Source organism: Anopheles arabiensis, chromosome 2 (assembly GCF_016920715.1).
Source record: "Anopheles arabiensis isolate DONGOLA chromosome 2, AaraD3, whole genome shotgun sequence".
NCBI lineage: Eukaryota > Metazoa > Arthropoda > Insecta > Diptera > Culicidae > Anopheles > Anopheles arabiensis.
Window position 1 is genome coordinate 86935739 of NC_053517.1, and position 13659 is coordinate 86949397.

The following is a 13659-nucleotide window of genomic DNA, read 5'->3' on the forward strand; positions in this document are numbered from 1 at the left end:
GCTGGGTGGCGGTCAGACACTGCCCGCTAATATTAGGCCCGGCTCGTGACGAATTCCCGCCTCGGTTCACCTCCAGTGCAAATGGCGGAGTTCGGACTGCCCGGATGACCTCCAAAAGGAGTGAGAGAAAAAAAACACAGCCATCATCCGAAAAAAAAAAACATAATAATAAACCCACGGAGAGCCTTCCCAGCCCCCGGCCGTCTTGGCCGCTGACATTGTAGCCCGGGCAACGCCGAACGTACCCGAAAGAAATGGTGCTTCACAGACGCGCGGCCCAGAAGAAGGCGCCGAGCCCGAGCAGGCAGTCGAGTGCGGTGGTAGACGAAAAATTTGAATGACCGGTTACGCCATTTCACCGCGTGTCGCGACCGCTCAGCCCCCTTCACTTTTTCGTGCGATCGAATGACCTTTAGCGGGTGGGTTAAGCGGCGGGCTGGGATGTTAGAGAATTTTAACTTTGTTTGGGGAGAGGTTTTTCCCACTGGCCACAGGTTGGTTTAGCTAGGCGCTAGGCTAGAAGTCTGCGGTCACTCTGCCAGTGAATTGATCGTAACAACCCTAACCTTTCGCACTCCTCTGCACTCGATCAACGCGCGTGGAGGAAGGCTTCTCAAATGGGCTATGTTATTTACTTAACGTTTTCATCAGTCGTCGATCATCAGTGGGGTTTTTTTTTGAGGAGGGTAAGTTTCTGGAGGACAGTTGATAACAAAAGAGCACAGAGAAATAGAAGGCATTTGGCCATTCATGTTCGATGATCGTGTTTGAGAATTTGGTTCCATGTGCGGCATGCTTTAGTATATAGAGATTTTTTCATGTTTTTTTTTATATTATTTCAACATAATACTGTTAAAACTCTACTTGCGCAATCTTCAGGAGAGAACATTTAAGTTTATAGAAAAGAAAAGACAAGAAATAATAAAGAGAAATACGAAAAATTAGCAATAAAAAATCAAATAAACAATGTTTATTAAAAGCTATAAGATGAAGCAATCAAATAAGTCAAGAAATATCCTTTAAAAAGAAAAAGATAGACAAAAACTTCAACAAAATCGCAAATAAATATTTTAAGAATTATGGACAATAATTAGAAAATAACAAACAAGTTTCAACCATAAACCCATCTAAGACAATGGTGGATAAAGTCTATTGTGAGAAGAAAAAAAACCATTAATCCAAAGCATTACTGTGCACTCCAGCCAACAGCTTACTGACCTACCACAACACAGCAAAAAGTCACGAGAGCCGCTTCCAACGCCTAACCTCATCCAAGGGGTCCCCTCCACTAACCATACCGTTGTGACCATGCCCGATTCGATGACAAATCGACCGAAGTGGTGTGCCCATTTTCTGCACATGCAATTTCCACTTCCTTCCCAGCCGGCACCCACCCGGCCACACAAAACGCCACACGGTGAACGGACAGGTGGTGGTCATCCCTCCTACAAAGCGGCGCCAAAGTGGTGTCGTTTGTCGTCGTGGACGCGCCGAGCAGCCCCACGTGCTTGGCCCAAGAGTGATGGCGCACGAAGGGACACGGAGAGACCTCCGCGTGTACGTGTGTTTATTTGACTTTGACCGAATTAATAAAACATCATCAGCGCCATCGTTTATTATTGCCGATGATGTGCATCTGCGTGTTCCTGCCATTGCCACGCACCACCCTGTCTTCCTCCGGTTCGGCCATTTTTTTTCTCGTGCCGTACACGTTTCACGTCCGGTTGAGCCGAGCACCGTGCCGTGTCGCGCGCCAGGTTGATCGTATCGCGCGGAGGAGGTGGCAAAGAGAGTTGGCATCTTTTTTCTCTATTCATTTTTGTGTTTCTTCATTTTTGCTTTTTTCTATTTTGCTTGCTGGTACAAACGATGGGACAATAGTAGAGAGAAGGTCTGAGCTGCTAGGACGCTGGACCTTTCTTTAAAACGTTGCAGCGTGACGTTATGACGGCATGACCGCGATGATGATTCGGGTGGCGTTTGGTTTTCAATGAAGAAGCGATCGGGGTCTGGGTAAATCGAACCGTAATGATTCAAACCATAAATTGCGTGCACACGATAGCATATTAAAAATGCTTTCGTGTACGAGCGGCCTCCGATGATGTAAGGCTAAGAGTTTAGCACAAATGACACTGGGCATGGTGGTTGAAACAGCAACAGCCCTCAATCATTTTCATAATGAAACGATTCGAAACACATAAAGTGACTGAAAATCGAATGAAATTATACAGCGAAAAAACAACATAAACAACACACAATCTTGTCATGCACAACACCTACACAAACGATAACGCCAATCAATAGCCGATAAACAACTGCTCCATCCGCTCGAAGGGCATCCGATGTGCGTGCAACACTTTCGAGGAAGGTCACCATGGAGGTTCAGGTGTCAATAGGATGATACACACTGAATAAAGCGAGACTAAGAGAGAGAGAGAGACTCATCGCTCTGCTACTAAACTGCGGCTGGAAGTGAACTATACCTGCAGCCCGAACCAGTGGCCGTACTCATCGATGCATGACGACGTGTGAACTAGCTAGACCGTGGGCCGCTCACACCCTTTCTTGCCTGCGCCTTACATGATGTAAGGGTTTGCGGGTTGAAGTTCAATCTACAGCTGTAGCTTTACCGCAACAGGAGCCCGCTAATTGGTGTAACACCGTGCGGTAACGCCATGTCGAGGGAGTGTTGTTTCGATGCGATGCAGCAGCAGAAGCCAGCGTTGAACGTTGAACTCCTGCTGCACCGGGATTTTGTACCGGCACGGTGTAGTGTGTACGAAAATTGTTTACAATTGTGTAAATATGTTGCTTTTTGTCTAGCAAATAGTTTATAAGTGTTCACTTACTGGGGTACTGTAAATATATTGAATAAACCTTAACATTCCCACGCTTTGAAACACTTTGGAAACGATTTTAATGATCATTTTTTCACTCCTCCCCAAACTGCTGCTACTCTGTACATTGATTGTCGTTAACGAGTTAACGATAGCAAATGGGCAGCATCGCAGCAGCCAAACATAAACGTCACTTAAGGCAGCTTACGACAGCCCATAAAAGCCCGTTTTGCTGTAAGCTGAAAGCTGATTTTCTTTACACACTCCACTCTCAAACTACCCAAGAAGAAAAAAAAAGCCCGCAAATCCGTCTCTTAATCTATTTCTTTCAGATATGTTGTCAACAACGCTACCAAAGATGGCACAGTGATGAGCACGGTACGGCACCCAGCAGGTGATTTAAAGCCACGTCCATTCACAACCTTGCCACCCATCGAGTCTGAAGAAGCGCCAAACCATAATTATGCTTCGGTTCGCGGATGCCTAGCGACTTATCTCTTGAGTGAAGAGCTCCACCAATGAACCTACTTTTTCCTAGCCAGATCCCTCCTTCACCCCCTCCTTATCCACCGTGAGCTTTTATTGCCACCCCACCGGACAGCTTCCACCCACCTTGCCACCCACCGAAAGGACGCTATAAATCGCTTAAGTACTGTGCCGGCGAGTTTTCGTTTATTCCCAGGCCGTACCCGCGGCGCAGGAATGCAGGTAAGTGTTGGCCGCAAAACGCTCGTTACATCGGCACGGCTTAACGTGCTGCGTGAGTGATGCATTCCTCCCAAGCACTAGACCACCGCCACTCTTTGGCGTACGTGTTCGCGCAAACTAAATTCGGCAAGCACCACGAAAGCGAAGGTGAGTAATGATAATTTGACAAGGTTTCGAACATTAAGCGCAAACGACGGCACGCATCCACGCATCATCATCATCAGCAGCAACACTACAACAACGCACTTCAAATGCGGTTCGAGTTCATATTTTGTTGGACGCTCGTTGGTACGGCAACGCCGTTAACATGTTTCAGGTGACATTGGCTTACGAGAGCGTTGTTGTTTAGTAATTATCACGTAATTTCGAACACAGTTAAGCTGCATGTTTTCTGGATTTTTTGTTTGTTTTTCAAATCAAATGAGTTAAATCGTAGTAATTATTAGTTTATTTTCTAACTCAAATGCATCAACTTAATGTACTTTAAATGAATATCAATTTTCCCGGAATAATACCATTGACACCTATCGCTATCTTGTTTTTGCTATGTATTTTTTTTTATTGAACTGTTACATCTTAATTAGGCCATACGGCCCGTTGAAGATTAATAAATAATAATAATAATAATAATAATAATATCAACATTTTGCATCATTTGGGCCAATTTTCGCTAGCAACAACTGTTTTTCTATTTGTGAACTGTTGTGATAAACACCTTATGCTTAAGCTACACTTACGATCTCTCCTAGCCTCACCCTGCAACTCCAACAAAAAAATGGCTCATAATTGTGGGTTCATCGCATAACTACAGTAGCGCATATGTACCGCGAATGCATTATTTACACATTTCACTGCCGCCAATGTACGCGGCGATCCGGTACGCATACCGGCTGCCCGTTCGGTTGGTGTTGTTTTTTTTTGCAATCAAAAGCAACACACCCGTCGACCGAACGTGTGCCAGCCACTCACCCCCAAAAATAAACCCCACCACCAAGGAATCCATTACACTCCTCTGCAGACCCCAAAGCAAAAAGAACAGGCAATATCAACAACAAACGCTGCAATAACAACACACACAAAAAAGCACGCACAACATAAAGTAAAGAGGCGTGGTGGGGCGGAGGGATTTGATTGAAAATATTTCAGCCCCAACCGTCGAAGCCTTGGAATTACGCACGGCGGCAGACCTTGGAAATGAGCTTTTTGGCACAGGTCAATCGTTCACCGAAAAAAAAAAGCGCGTTTGGCGGGGTCGGGTGGCGCCCGATCACGATCCGGCAGGTGCTGCCTGCTACTGCCTGCTGTTGCTCCGGAGCTCCGCCCAGAGTGGGTCAACGTATGCAGCGCGCCTTGTCTTATGGTTACTCCTTTCCACCGGGTGCGCGCACCTGAGCCGCCCTGTTGCAATTAAAATAGCACTTGTAATTTCGTTGTTTCGGCTTAATCAGCTTAATGGAGTAGGAAAAATGCTGCCTCCGTCTGTACGGGTAAGGATTATGGGCGATTGAATCGTTGCGAACGTTGAACTATGTAGAGGAGAAAAGCACAACCCGGCCAAACGTGTACTAAGGATGGTCCAAAAGCCGAAAATACCACAATTCATATGAACTGCCGTTCGGGTAGTAGTATTCTAGGTAATCGGATCTATTTGCAGTGCTCTCAGCGGGATGGAATTATTGATTGGATATCAGTAGCATATTCGTAGAGGAATTTCACAGATTAGAAAGAACAATTCTATCACAAAAGCTTGTACCGAGGTATTACATTGTTGTGGTATATATTTTTTACATATGATATGATTTTGTCTGAATCGAATACAAATTCCAATTTATTGATGTGTCATTGAATCTATTGCGTAATTAAAAAACTACCTTTTATCTTTTCAATTTTCCCGGAATAATACCATTGACACCTATCGCTGCACGCAGTAATGGGCTTAATTATTTTTCACATCCCTTGCACCTTTGCAAACATAAGCATTTACGATGAAATGAAATTAAGCTCGATTGTGTCAGGCATTAATTGGATGTGCTACTTTCATACAGATCATAAATTGTGCTGATTTTCGCATAGTTCTGTTTACCACAACAGAAATAAATTCATTTAAATAACGCTATAAGGAACGGATTTCCAAACAATAACCCTTAAATTATATTTAGAAACTTTCATAGCAAAGTATTAACTTATAATAGTACTTAATACCTTAATGCATACTTTTGCAGGGATTTTCCCGCACCATGTACCTAGAAACAGCTGTCGGAAGATGACATTTTAAGATACACCGTTCGAGAGCGCGTTCGAAAGTAAAGGTATCCAGCATATCGGCACATAAAACCCCCTGGGTAAGGGAATTGACATTTTAACCGGCTCGCTGGCCATAATAATCCCCGTCCGACACCGTAACCCTAATTGATTATGACCTTACGGACATTAAAGTGCGCCTAAGTATTCGCTCGTCTCGGTTGGCGCTGCTGTTTGTCTGAAATGACTCAATATTTTAGCTTAAAACATACGATACGTCCACTTGCTAACTATTGCTTGCAATGAACATGTTTCATGTATAATCCATTTATGACGACATATCTTGAGGTGTTTAAAAGAAACTAAATTCAGAGCTGATCTTTACGAGCGATAGTTAGAGGCTTAATTTATTGCATACTTTTTGGAGTTTAACAATAAGATATCTTTCAGCAAACATATAGAATATAATCAGGAAATACTGTTGCTTGATTCTCACACCGTCATTCCAGAAGAGCCTCAAGAACATCATTATACCCATCCCATAGAAGTACACTGTCGAACCAATCTTTACAGCGATTAAGCGGTCATGCCGCCTTCAAGTCCTGATTACTTTTCACCGAGCACCTCAGAGTCTCAGGGCTCGCGCACGCCACACCTCATCGGCGCTCATTTAGTCATTTCGCGGAAAAATTCCACCAGGAAATGCTAACCAGCATCCTACATCTTCCCAGCCAACACTCCCGTACCAAGAGCGTATCGATTTTATCTAATCATCTTGAAACGAGCGCACCCTCAGGTGGTATTCGGAACTTCCGACACTACTCGCAGCACTGTGCGCTCCACCTACCAAACCGCTAACTAATCTCTTGCTAGGGGGAAAAGCATCCACAAAACCAGCAAGACCCGGTTGGTTCTTATAAATCCATCATCAGCAACTAACTGACTATGGACTGAGGAAGAGCACCCAGGAAAGGCTACCAACATCCCAGGCGAAGGAATTTGGGTGTTCCAAATTTAGCCATAGCATTCCCGGACGCTCACGTACCAGGGTAAAGTATATTCGCTCTGCCTCTTCAAGATCAATCACCGACTGAAAGGAAAGATGCTCCATTATATTTTACCCCGAAGGATAGGGGTGGAGATGGGAGAATGGTGAGTACATAAGGGGTGTAGTCGGAGGAGTAGTTTTAAGACCAACGAAGGAAGTAACACTTTCGCCGTACTTCTCACGCGACAGGAAGCGGCACACTTCCTGGCATCCGGTATTGACGAAACAAACCGGATGCTTAACTTGTGGTCATAAATTTTGAAAATGTGCTCTTTAGTAAGGTAAGTTTCAACCCCAACCAGGGACCATGGGCGTGGGAGAAGCGCTGGCATTATCTGCTTCGTCACTGTCGTTCACCTAGACAACTGGACTACTGGCGCTTCAGTGCACACACACAGGTGTGGACAAAGTATGATTTATGGTGGCCTTGTGAGCTTCCTTCCAAGGTGCGGATCCTTGCGGAAGAATTATCTCGACGGTTGAGTTTTGTTTCGAGGCAGCGAGCAAAGGGAGACACTGACTGATCCTCCCCTAAATCAGGGTTTCAGTTTCACCGTCAAGGATGTGAAAGTTGAATGGTTTCCCGCGTAGTTAGGAGCATTCCGCGTACCTTTGCACCAGTTGTGTCAGGCGCCGCTGGGTTCAAAAGTATTTACTTTGCCTTTTGTATCGAGCGATTTCTTGTTTTCATTGTTTAAACAGCCCTCTCTTTCGACGGTTGAAAGCTTCAAAGTGCTTTGATTTTGTAAATCTCCCGAGCCGCACAGTGTTTGCAGCCTTTCATATTAAGCAAGAAGATATTGTTACAGTAAATATTGATTAATTTGAACGTTACAGGGTGGTTCAACTAGGTTTATTCAAGGTTCGCAATAAAAATGGGTTCAAGGTAAGACTTTCAACCGTCTAATTTGTCTTATTACAGCATAAACCCTTTGGAAGTTTTCGATGCTAAGGCACAAAACATAAAAACTAAAATCAATAAAATCAAACGTTCCGAAAACGTCCAGCAGTGTACAAAAACTCACCCGTAAAAGTGATGTGCACATCGCCTCTTAAAGTCAAACAAGACGTACCCACTGTTTATGCACTGTTCAGCAACAACAGTGAGCAATAATATCGGTATTTACATTCCTTCGCTCGTGACATCGTCCGGCCATACCAGTACGCCAGTAACGGTTTGCTCGGACAGGCAAACAAGCAATCCCAACCACTGCGCGCTACATGTACCAACGCGTTGTCCAATCTCGAAAATTAGTCATTTTTTACAACAAACAAACACACACACACACAAACGAACACTGTACCCCGTAATGGCATCATCGCACTACGGTTGCTATAGAAACACGATAAATCGCATACCGAACAGAACTGCAAGCGATTTCGTTTGTGTTTGGCGTCTTCTATTGACACGGAAGTAACGGACATCATCATATTGGAGCTTTGTGGTTCGCAAACGGTATCTGTTTGACGAATGAATTGGAAGTAAAATTGTCGCATGGACAAATTTTTCTCGAGCGTTTTACAAACACAATTTTGATCAAACAGTGTTGTGGTTGGCCCGCGCTGTGGCGTCAGAATGGTGATAAAATATTGCCCTTCACAGGAAAAAATCATCTCATTGGAGCGTCTTTCGTGCAATAGCCAATGCTAATGTCATTCAACTCAATATCTTATTTGTTCGCGACATCAGTCCGCGATGTTTTCCATTTGCTGGAAGTGTTTTATTAAATACTAGCGGCAATTACATTTGTCTTCAATCAACACCAATTCATCTCTTGTCATGCTAAATACCTCTGAAACTAAGCAGTCTTATTAAAATTGCAAATCTCGACTGCCGAACATTGTGCATTGAACTTGAACCATCGAACAGTGTGATGTTTTAAATAATTTTAACATAAAATGCAAAAAAAACTATATCAAAACCAAACGCCATCCAATGTCACCAGCAGCCGTGAAATCGCCCGTCCATGAGATTCTTTCCCTCCCCCAACGAGGTGTGTGCGTCAGCGGTGCTTTGAAACCTTTGTCCGATAGTGCGCCAAACACACCCGCACGGGATGGGTCGCCAAATTGGTTGCTGGCGGTGAAATATGACTTTCGTCCCACTACTTACTGCTCCGTCGCCATCGAAACGATACGCAATCAAAGTCGCCAAACCGTCCGACACCGTGTTGGCAATGAACTTGGCCGTTGGTCTGGGCAGGCAGGATTGGTTTTAAATTTCGCACACACACACATACTGGCGCGCTGACTACACCGTAGACGCATCGATCTTTCGATGGTCAAATCTATTTTGGTTGGCGGCAAATGGCGTAATAAAGCTTAGAGAGACACACAAAACACAGTAGGCAGGAGAATACTTATATGCGTTGCAGACTTGACAGGGTTAGTAACACCTGTAACGCATGTACGTAACGTTACATTTTGAAGTAGTAGTTTGAGCCTAGTTAATTTCGCAAGACAACAGGACAAAATAAACAAACTAATTTTACAAGTTATTTACATCCGAAGACGGGCAAAGGATTTTTTTAATAATTAAATTTTTAGGTTCACCTGCAATTCAAGAGGCACATCAAAAGTGATTGATGCTGAACCCTTGTCGGAAAAAAACCCAGAATGATTCTGGGTCTAATTCTGAATCCAGAACTCATACAACTCCAGGAACTGATCCCTAATCCATGCCAGTTCCAGAACTGATATTGGAAGTATACCGTTCCTGTATCTGATATGTTAACCAAACCATTCCTAGAACTGTTCCTATCATTTCTGGCACTTATCTTGAACGAAAACCATTCCTGGAACTGATTCCAAAACCCAACTAGTCCAGGAAGTGATACCGTACGCATACCATTCCTGGCACTGATCTCAAACCCACAACATTTCATGGAGCTGATTTCCAACCTGTAACCGATCGTAAACCATTATCGGTCTTGGAACTAATATTGAACTTGCACCAATCATATTCATATAAGTTCGCAATAAAAATAATGTCAAGGTAAGACTTTCAACAGTATAATTTGTCTAATTACAGCATCAATCCTCGGATGTTTTCGATGCTGAAGTTATCCTAAACCCGTATGTGTCCAGCAACTGATTCCGAACCTATACTTTCATGAAACTTATCGTGAACCCATAGCTTTTTGAAACTGGTACCGTACCAATATCATTCTATTCTCGTGATAGCCTTGAAACTACTCCCTTTTTATTCTGATTCAAAATCTGTACCAAAAGCTGCAAAATCTGTATCTTTCTCTGTCATGGAACGGATCGCGATCATGTCACGATTCAGGAAACATTATAGTACCTACTTAGATCCACTAACTTATACCACAATTATCAATCTTGTCAGAAGTGGTATCAATATATAAAACCATCCCCAATCAACAAAATCAATCATATTTAATCAAATCATGTAAAATTCAATCTAAAAACCAAGTTCTACTCACGTAAGAAATGCACACCGTGCTCTTGCGGCCGAGCTTCATCTTCCGAATCAGCGTCTGGTGGGGTGGATGCTCCTCCCGGTTCGCACCGTAGTACAGCTCCCAGCAGCTCGGTTTGTTCTGGTGCCACTCGAGCAGCATCTTCTCCTTATCGCCAAACTGGCCGTTGCGCGACTTGCCCAGGCTCTCCATCAGGATGATGCGCTCGAGCGTGATATTGCGCTGCAGCTGATTGAAATCACAATGGGCCATATGTGGCCCCCCGCTCCCACTATCACTCAAACAATCACCCTTCGCACCGGGGCACCCATCCGGTGGGTCCGCTTTCAGCTTCACGCGCGACCCATGCTTTGCCCTATCACCACCAACACCACCACCACCACTGGCTTCTTCCTCTGGCATACCAATACTGACACTTCGACAATCAACACCAGCAGGAGCACGGCCGGACACGAACGTCTTCCCAACCTCACCGTCATCACTGTCCGGCATGTCGATGGTCATGGCATTCGGGTCCGTCCGCTCGCAGCCACCGTACCGGTTGCAGACCCGAATTTCGTCACTGTTCAGATAGCGCTGCTGGCAACACAGTGAGTGCAGTCCACCAATCGACCCCGACTGCCCACCGCCCTGCTGTCGAACTTCCTGGGCGAACGGATTCGGTGGGCTGCGTCGGTTTAGCATCAGCGCGGCGGCGGGCAGTGCTGCCGGCGGACGTCCCTCGCAGATATCCGGTGGAAGAACTTGATAGTAGGGTAACTCCGAACCACAGGACGTCGGGTATGGGACGACCCCAGCTCGCTCCAGCATTTCGTAATCATGCTCGAGACTCAATATGGATCCAGATCGTGATCGGTTTCGCTGCTCGACCGCATTCTGTACGGCCACCACTTTCGGCTCCCGGCTCATTCCCTTGCAGAAGCGCCGGATCTCGTTCTCATTCTTCTGGTTCATCGTGCGCAGATACCCGTCCAGATCCGCCTTCAGAATGGCAATGTTCTTTTCCAGCTCCGTCTCGCTCGGTCCCGCATCCTTCACGAACGGATTGCCCGTCTTCGGTATCCGCTGAGCTGGATGATCTTCCTGCTGCTTCTGCTGCTGCTGCTCAGTGCGCTGTTCGAGCAGCGTGTTCAGCTTACCCCGTATCTGCTCCAGTATGTTGCGTGTGTTATGAAACTCGAGATACTCCTCGTACTGTGACTTCTTGCGGCTTTGCGTGCCTCCATCGCCGGCCCCTTCCATCGCTTGATCGCGGATCGCGTACATTTCACTCTCGGAGATCGAGGACAGCGACGGACTCTCGAAACCGATCAAGTTCTGACTGCTGTGGTTCGCCATGCGAAACGACTCCAGATTAATGTCCATCAGCGAGTCGTCCGTGTCCAGGGGCCAGATGGGCCGCGGAATTTGACCATCGTTGCCCTCCATGATTACGGACAGTTGCTGCTGTTCCTGCTGCTCCTGCGACTGTTGCTGATCTTGCACTTCACAGCCACTTTCCGGACGTGGTTCTCCCTCGGGCCCGATGCCCGCCGACGAATGTAAAGGTTGCTGCTGTATGACGGACGCGCGCATCACACTCAGCTGCACTGGAACGGCCGGGGACGCCAGCGGCGAGGGATAGTAGTACTGCTCCAGCCCTCGAATGTTGCGCTGCAGCTCCGACAGCTCTTGATCGTTCCCGCGCCGGTTCCTATCACAGCTCGCACCAGTCTTTCCCGTCTCGCCTGCGCCCTGGCTTGCCGGTTTGGACACAGGGTCCGATCCCGAACGCTTCGCGGGGACTTCTTCCTCGTCGTCCAGCCGCTCGGTGCGCGGGCTACGCCGATCGATCGGCTCGCAGTAGATGTGCTCGTCCACCGAGCTGCCACCGGTCGAGTAGAGGTTGGTGCTGTAGTAACCCGACGAGCCACTCTTCTCGGTCGAGTAGTGTGAGGTAGAGTTTACGCGTTCACGGCTCGGCGGCTTCCCAACGACGACCTCGTCCACCGGTTCGCGGTGCACAATGCTGGTGCGCGGATGCGTCGTTGCCAGCCGGCCCCGCTCACCCACCGGCAGCGCCTTGCCGCCGTTGCCGCCGCCGGGATAGTCAGTCGTCCGGGGTGCCACCGGGGCCGCATCGTCCGGTTTGGTCTTTTTGCTGTCCTCTTTGCGCGTGTGCCGCGGGTGTCCACCTTTGCCGGTCGTCGGTTCGCTCTTCTCGCTCACCTCGTCCTCAGTAAAAGTCTTGGCGTTTATTCTGTGGAAAATGGAGAGCAAAAATATAGTTGTTAATCCCTCAATAAGTATTGTTGAATAAAAGTTATCAAAACAAAAGTTATCAAAACAAAAGTTATCTCTCAATAGATAACGTCTTCATGCTCAAAATGAGTCAACCGTTCGTAAGCCATCATTTCAACACTACAAACACCAAATGAAGCACATTAACCAAGCCCAACATGAAATCATGAGTCAACAAGTTCATCCACACGGCGGCTCAATGGTGGTGCCTAACTAGTTGCCAGCTCACGGCAATCAAAAACCAACCACCGACTGACCGACCACCGGTTTGGCTGCTATGAAATTTCCCTTTCCCTAAGCGCACCCCAACCCGGGGCTTAGATACGCCCGTCATCATCGTCAGCTGCAGTGGCCCCATTCCGGTTACCGGTCGCGTCCCGAGAGAAGCCCAACGATCGCCTCAATGAACCTTTTGCCACCTCGGCGCAGATGCAGATCATTGCCGCTCGCCTTCCCCAAAACAAGTTGTCCAATCTATCGCAATGCAAAGCGTGGAAAGCAAAACCGAATGTTTCAATTGCCATTGCAATTGCTGTACACTCCCCGTTTCACGTTAGAAACAAAATAACCGATCCTGCTAGAAGGTGAAAGCCATCGAACGAACGCTGCACAGAAATAGATCGGTCCAGTTGACCCCACGCGTGGTCAGCTACTGCTGCTGCATGTCACCCAACCCAGACCACGAGACACGACGCTACACTGTTGCTAAATTTGCATACGCTGGATACACTATCTATCGCCCGATACACTCCTCCAACCAGTGCAGTTCGCTCTTGCGCAATGTGCTCTTAGTGGCTCTTAGTGGAAAAGAAGGAGCGGTGGTTTTTGTGAGAGTCAGCAATTCCATGCAAGGCCAAAAAACAACCTCGGCTGTCAATGACTGAGTCGCGCCACTAGATTCGGTTCTAAGAGAGTGGGCATGCCGCGTGTTCTGAATATTCAGCTAATTTGATGAGCTATTTGGATGGTGATTACGAAATCTTTATGGTTGTTAGTTATGAAAGGTACATAAAATCAAAACCAGTTCTTTAAGTGGTTATTGGTGATACAGAAGTTGTACTGAAGACATGTAGCCTACATTTCATTACATCTTTTAATTTTA

The 13659-nt window shown here is 46.4% G+C and overlaps 1 protein-coding gene across 2 annotated transcripts in view; it reads right to left on the reverse strand.

Moving 5' to 3' along the window:
• LOC120895133 overlaps positions 1–13659 on the reverse strand; it is a 57580-nt gene that overhangs the window by 23744 nt on the left and 20177 nt on the right. The window contains exons 3-4 of one of the 2 annotated variants that reach the window (XM_040298205.1): positions 10709–12516; positions 10281–10657 (exon numbers count right to left, since the gene is read on the reverse strand). In XM_040298205.1, coding sequence (XP_040154139.1) covers positions 10281–10657; positions 10709–12516 — 2185 coding nt within the window. Of the gene's footprint in view, positions 1–10280; positions 12517–13659 lie in introns of both variants that reach the window. The other variant, XM_040298204.1, reaches the window with a different exon arrangement.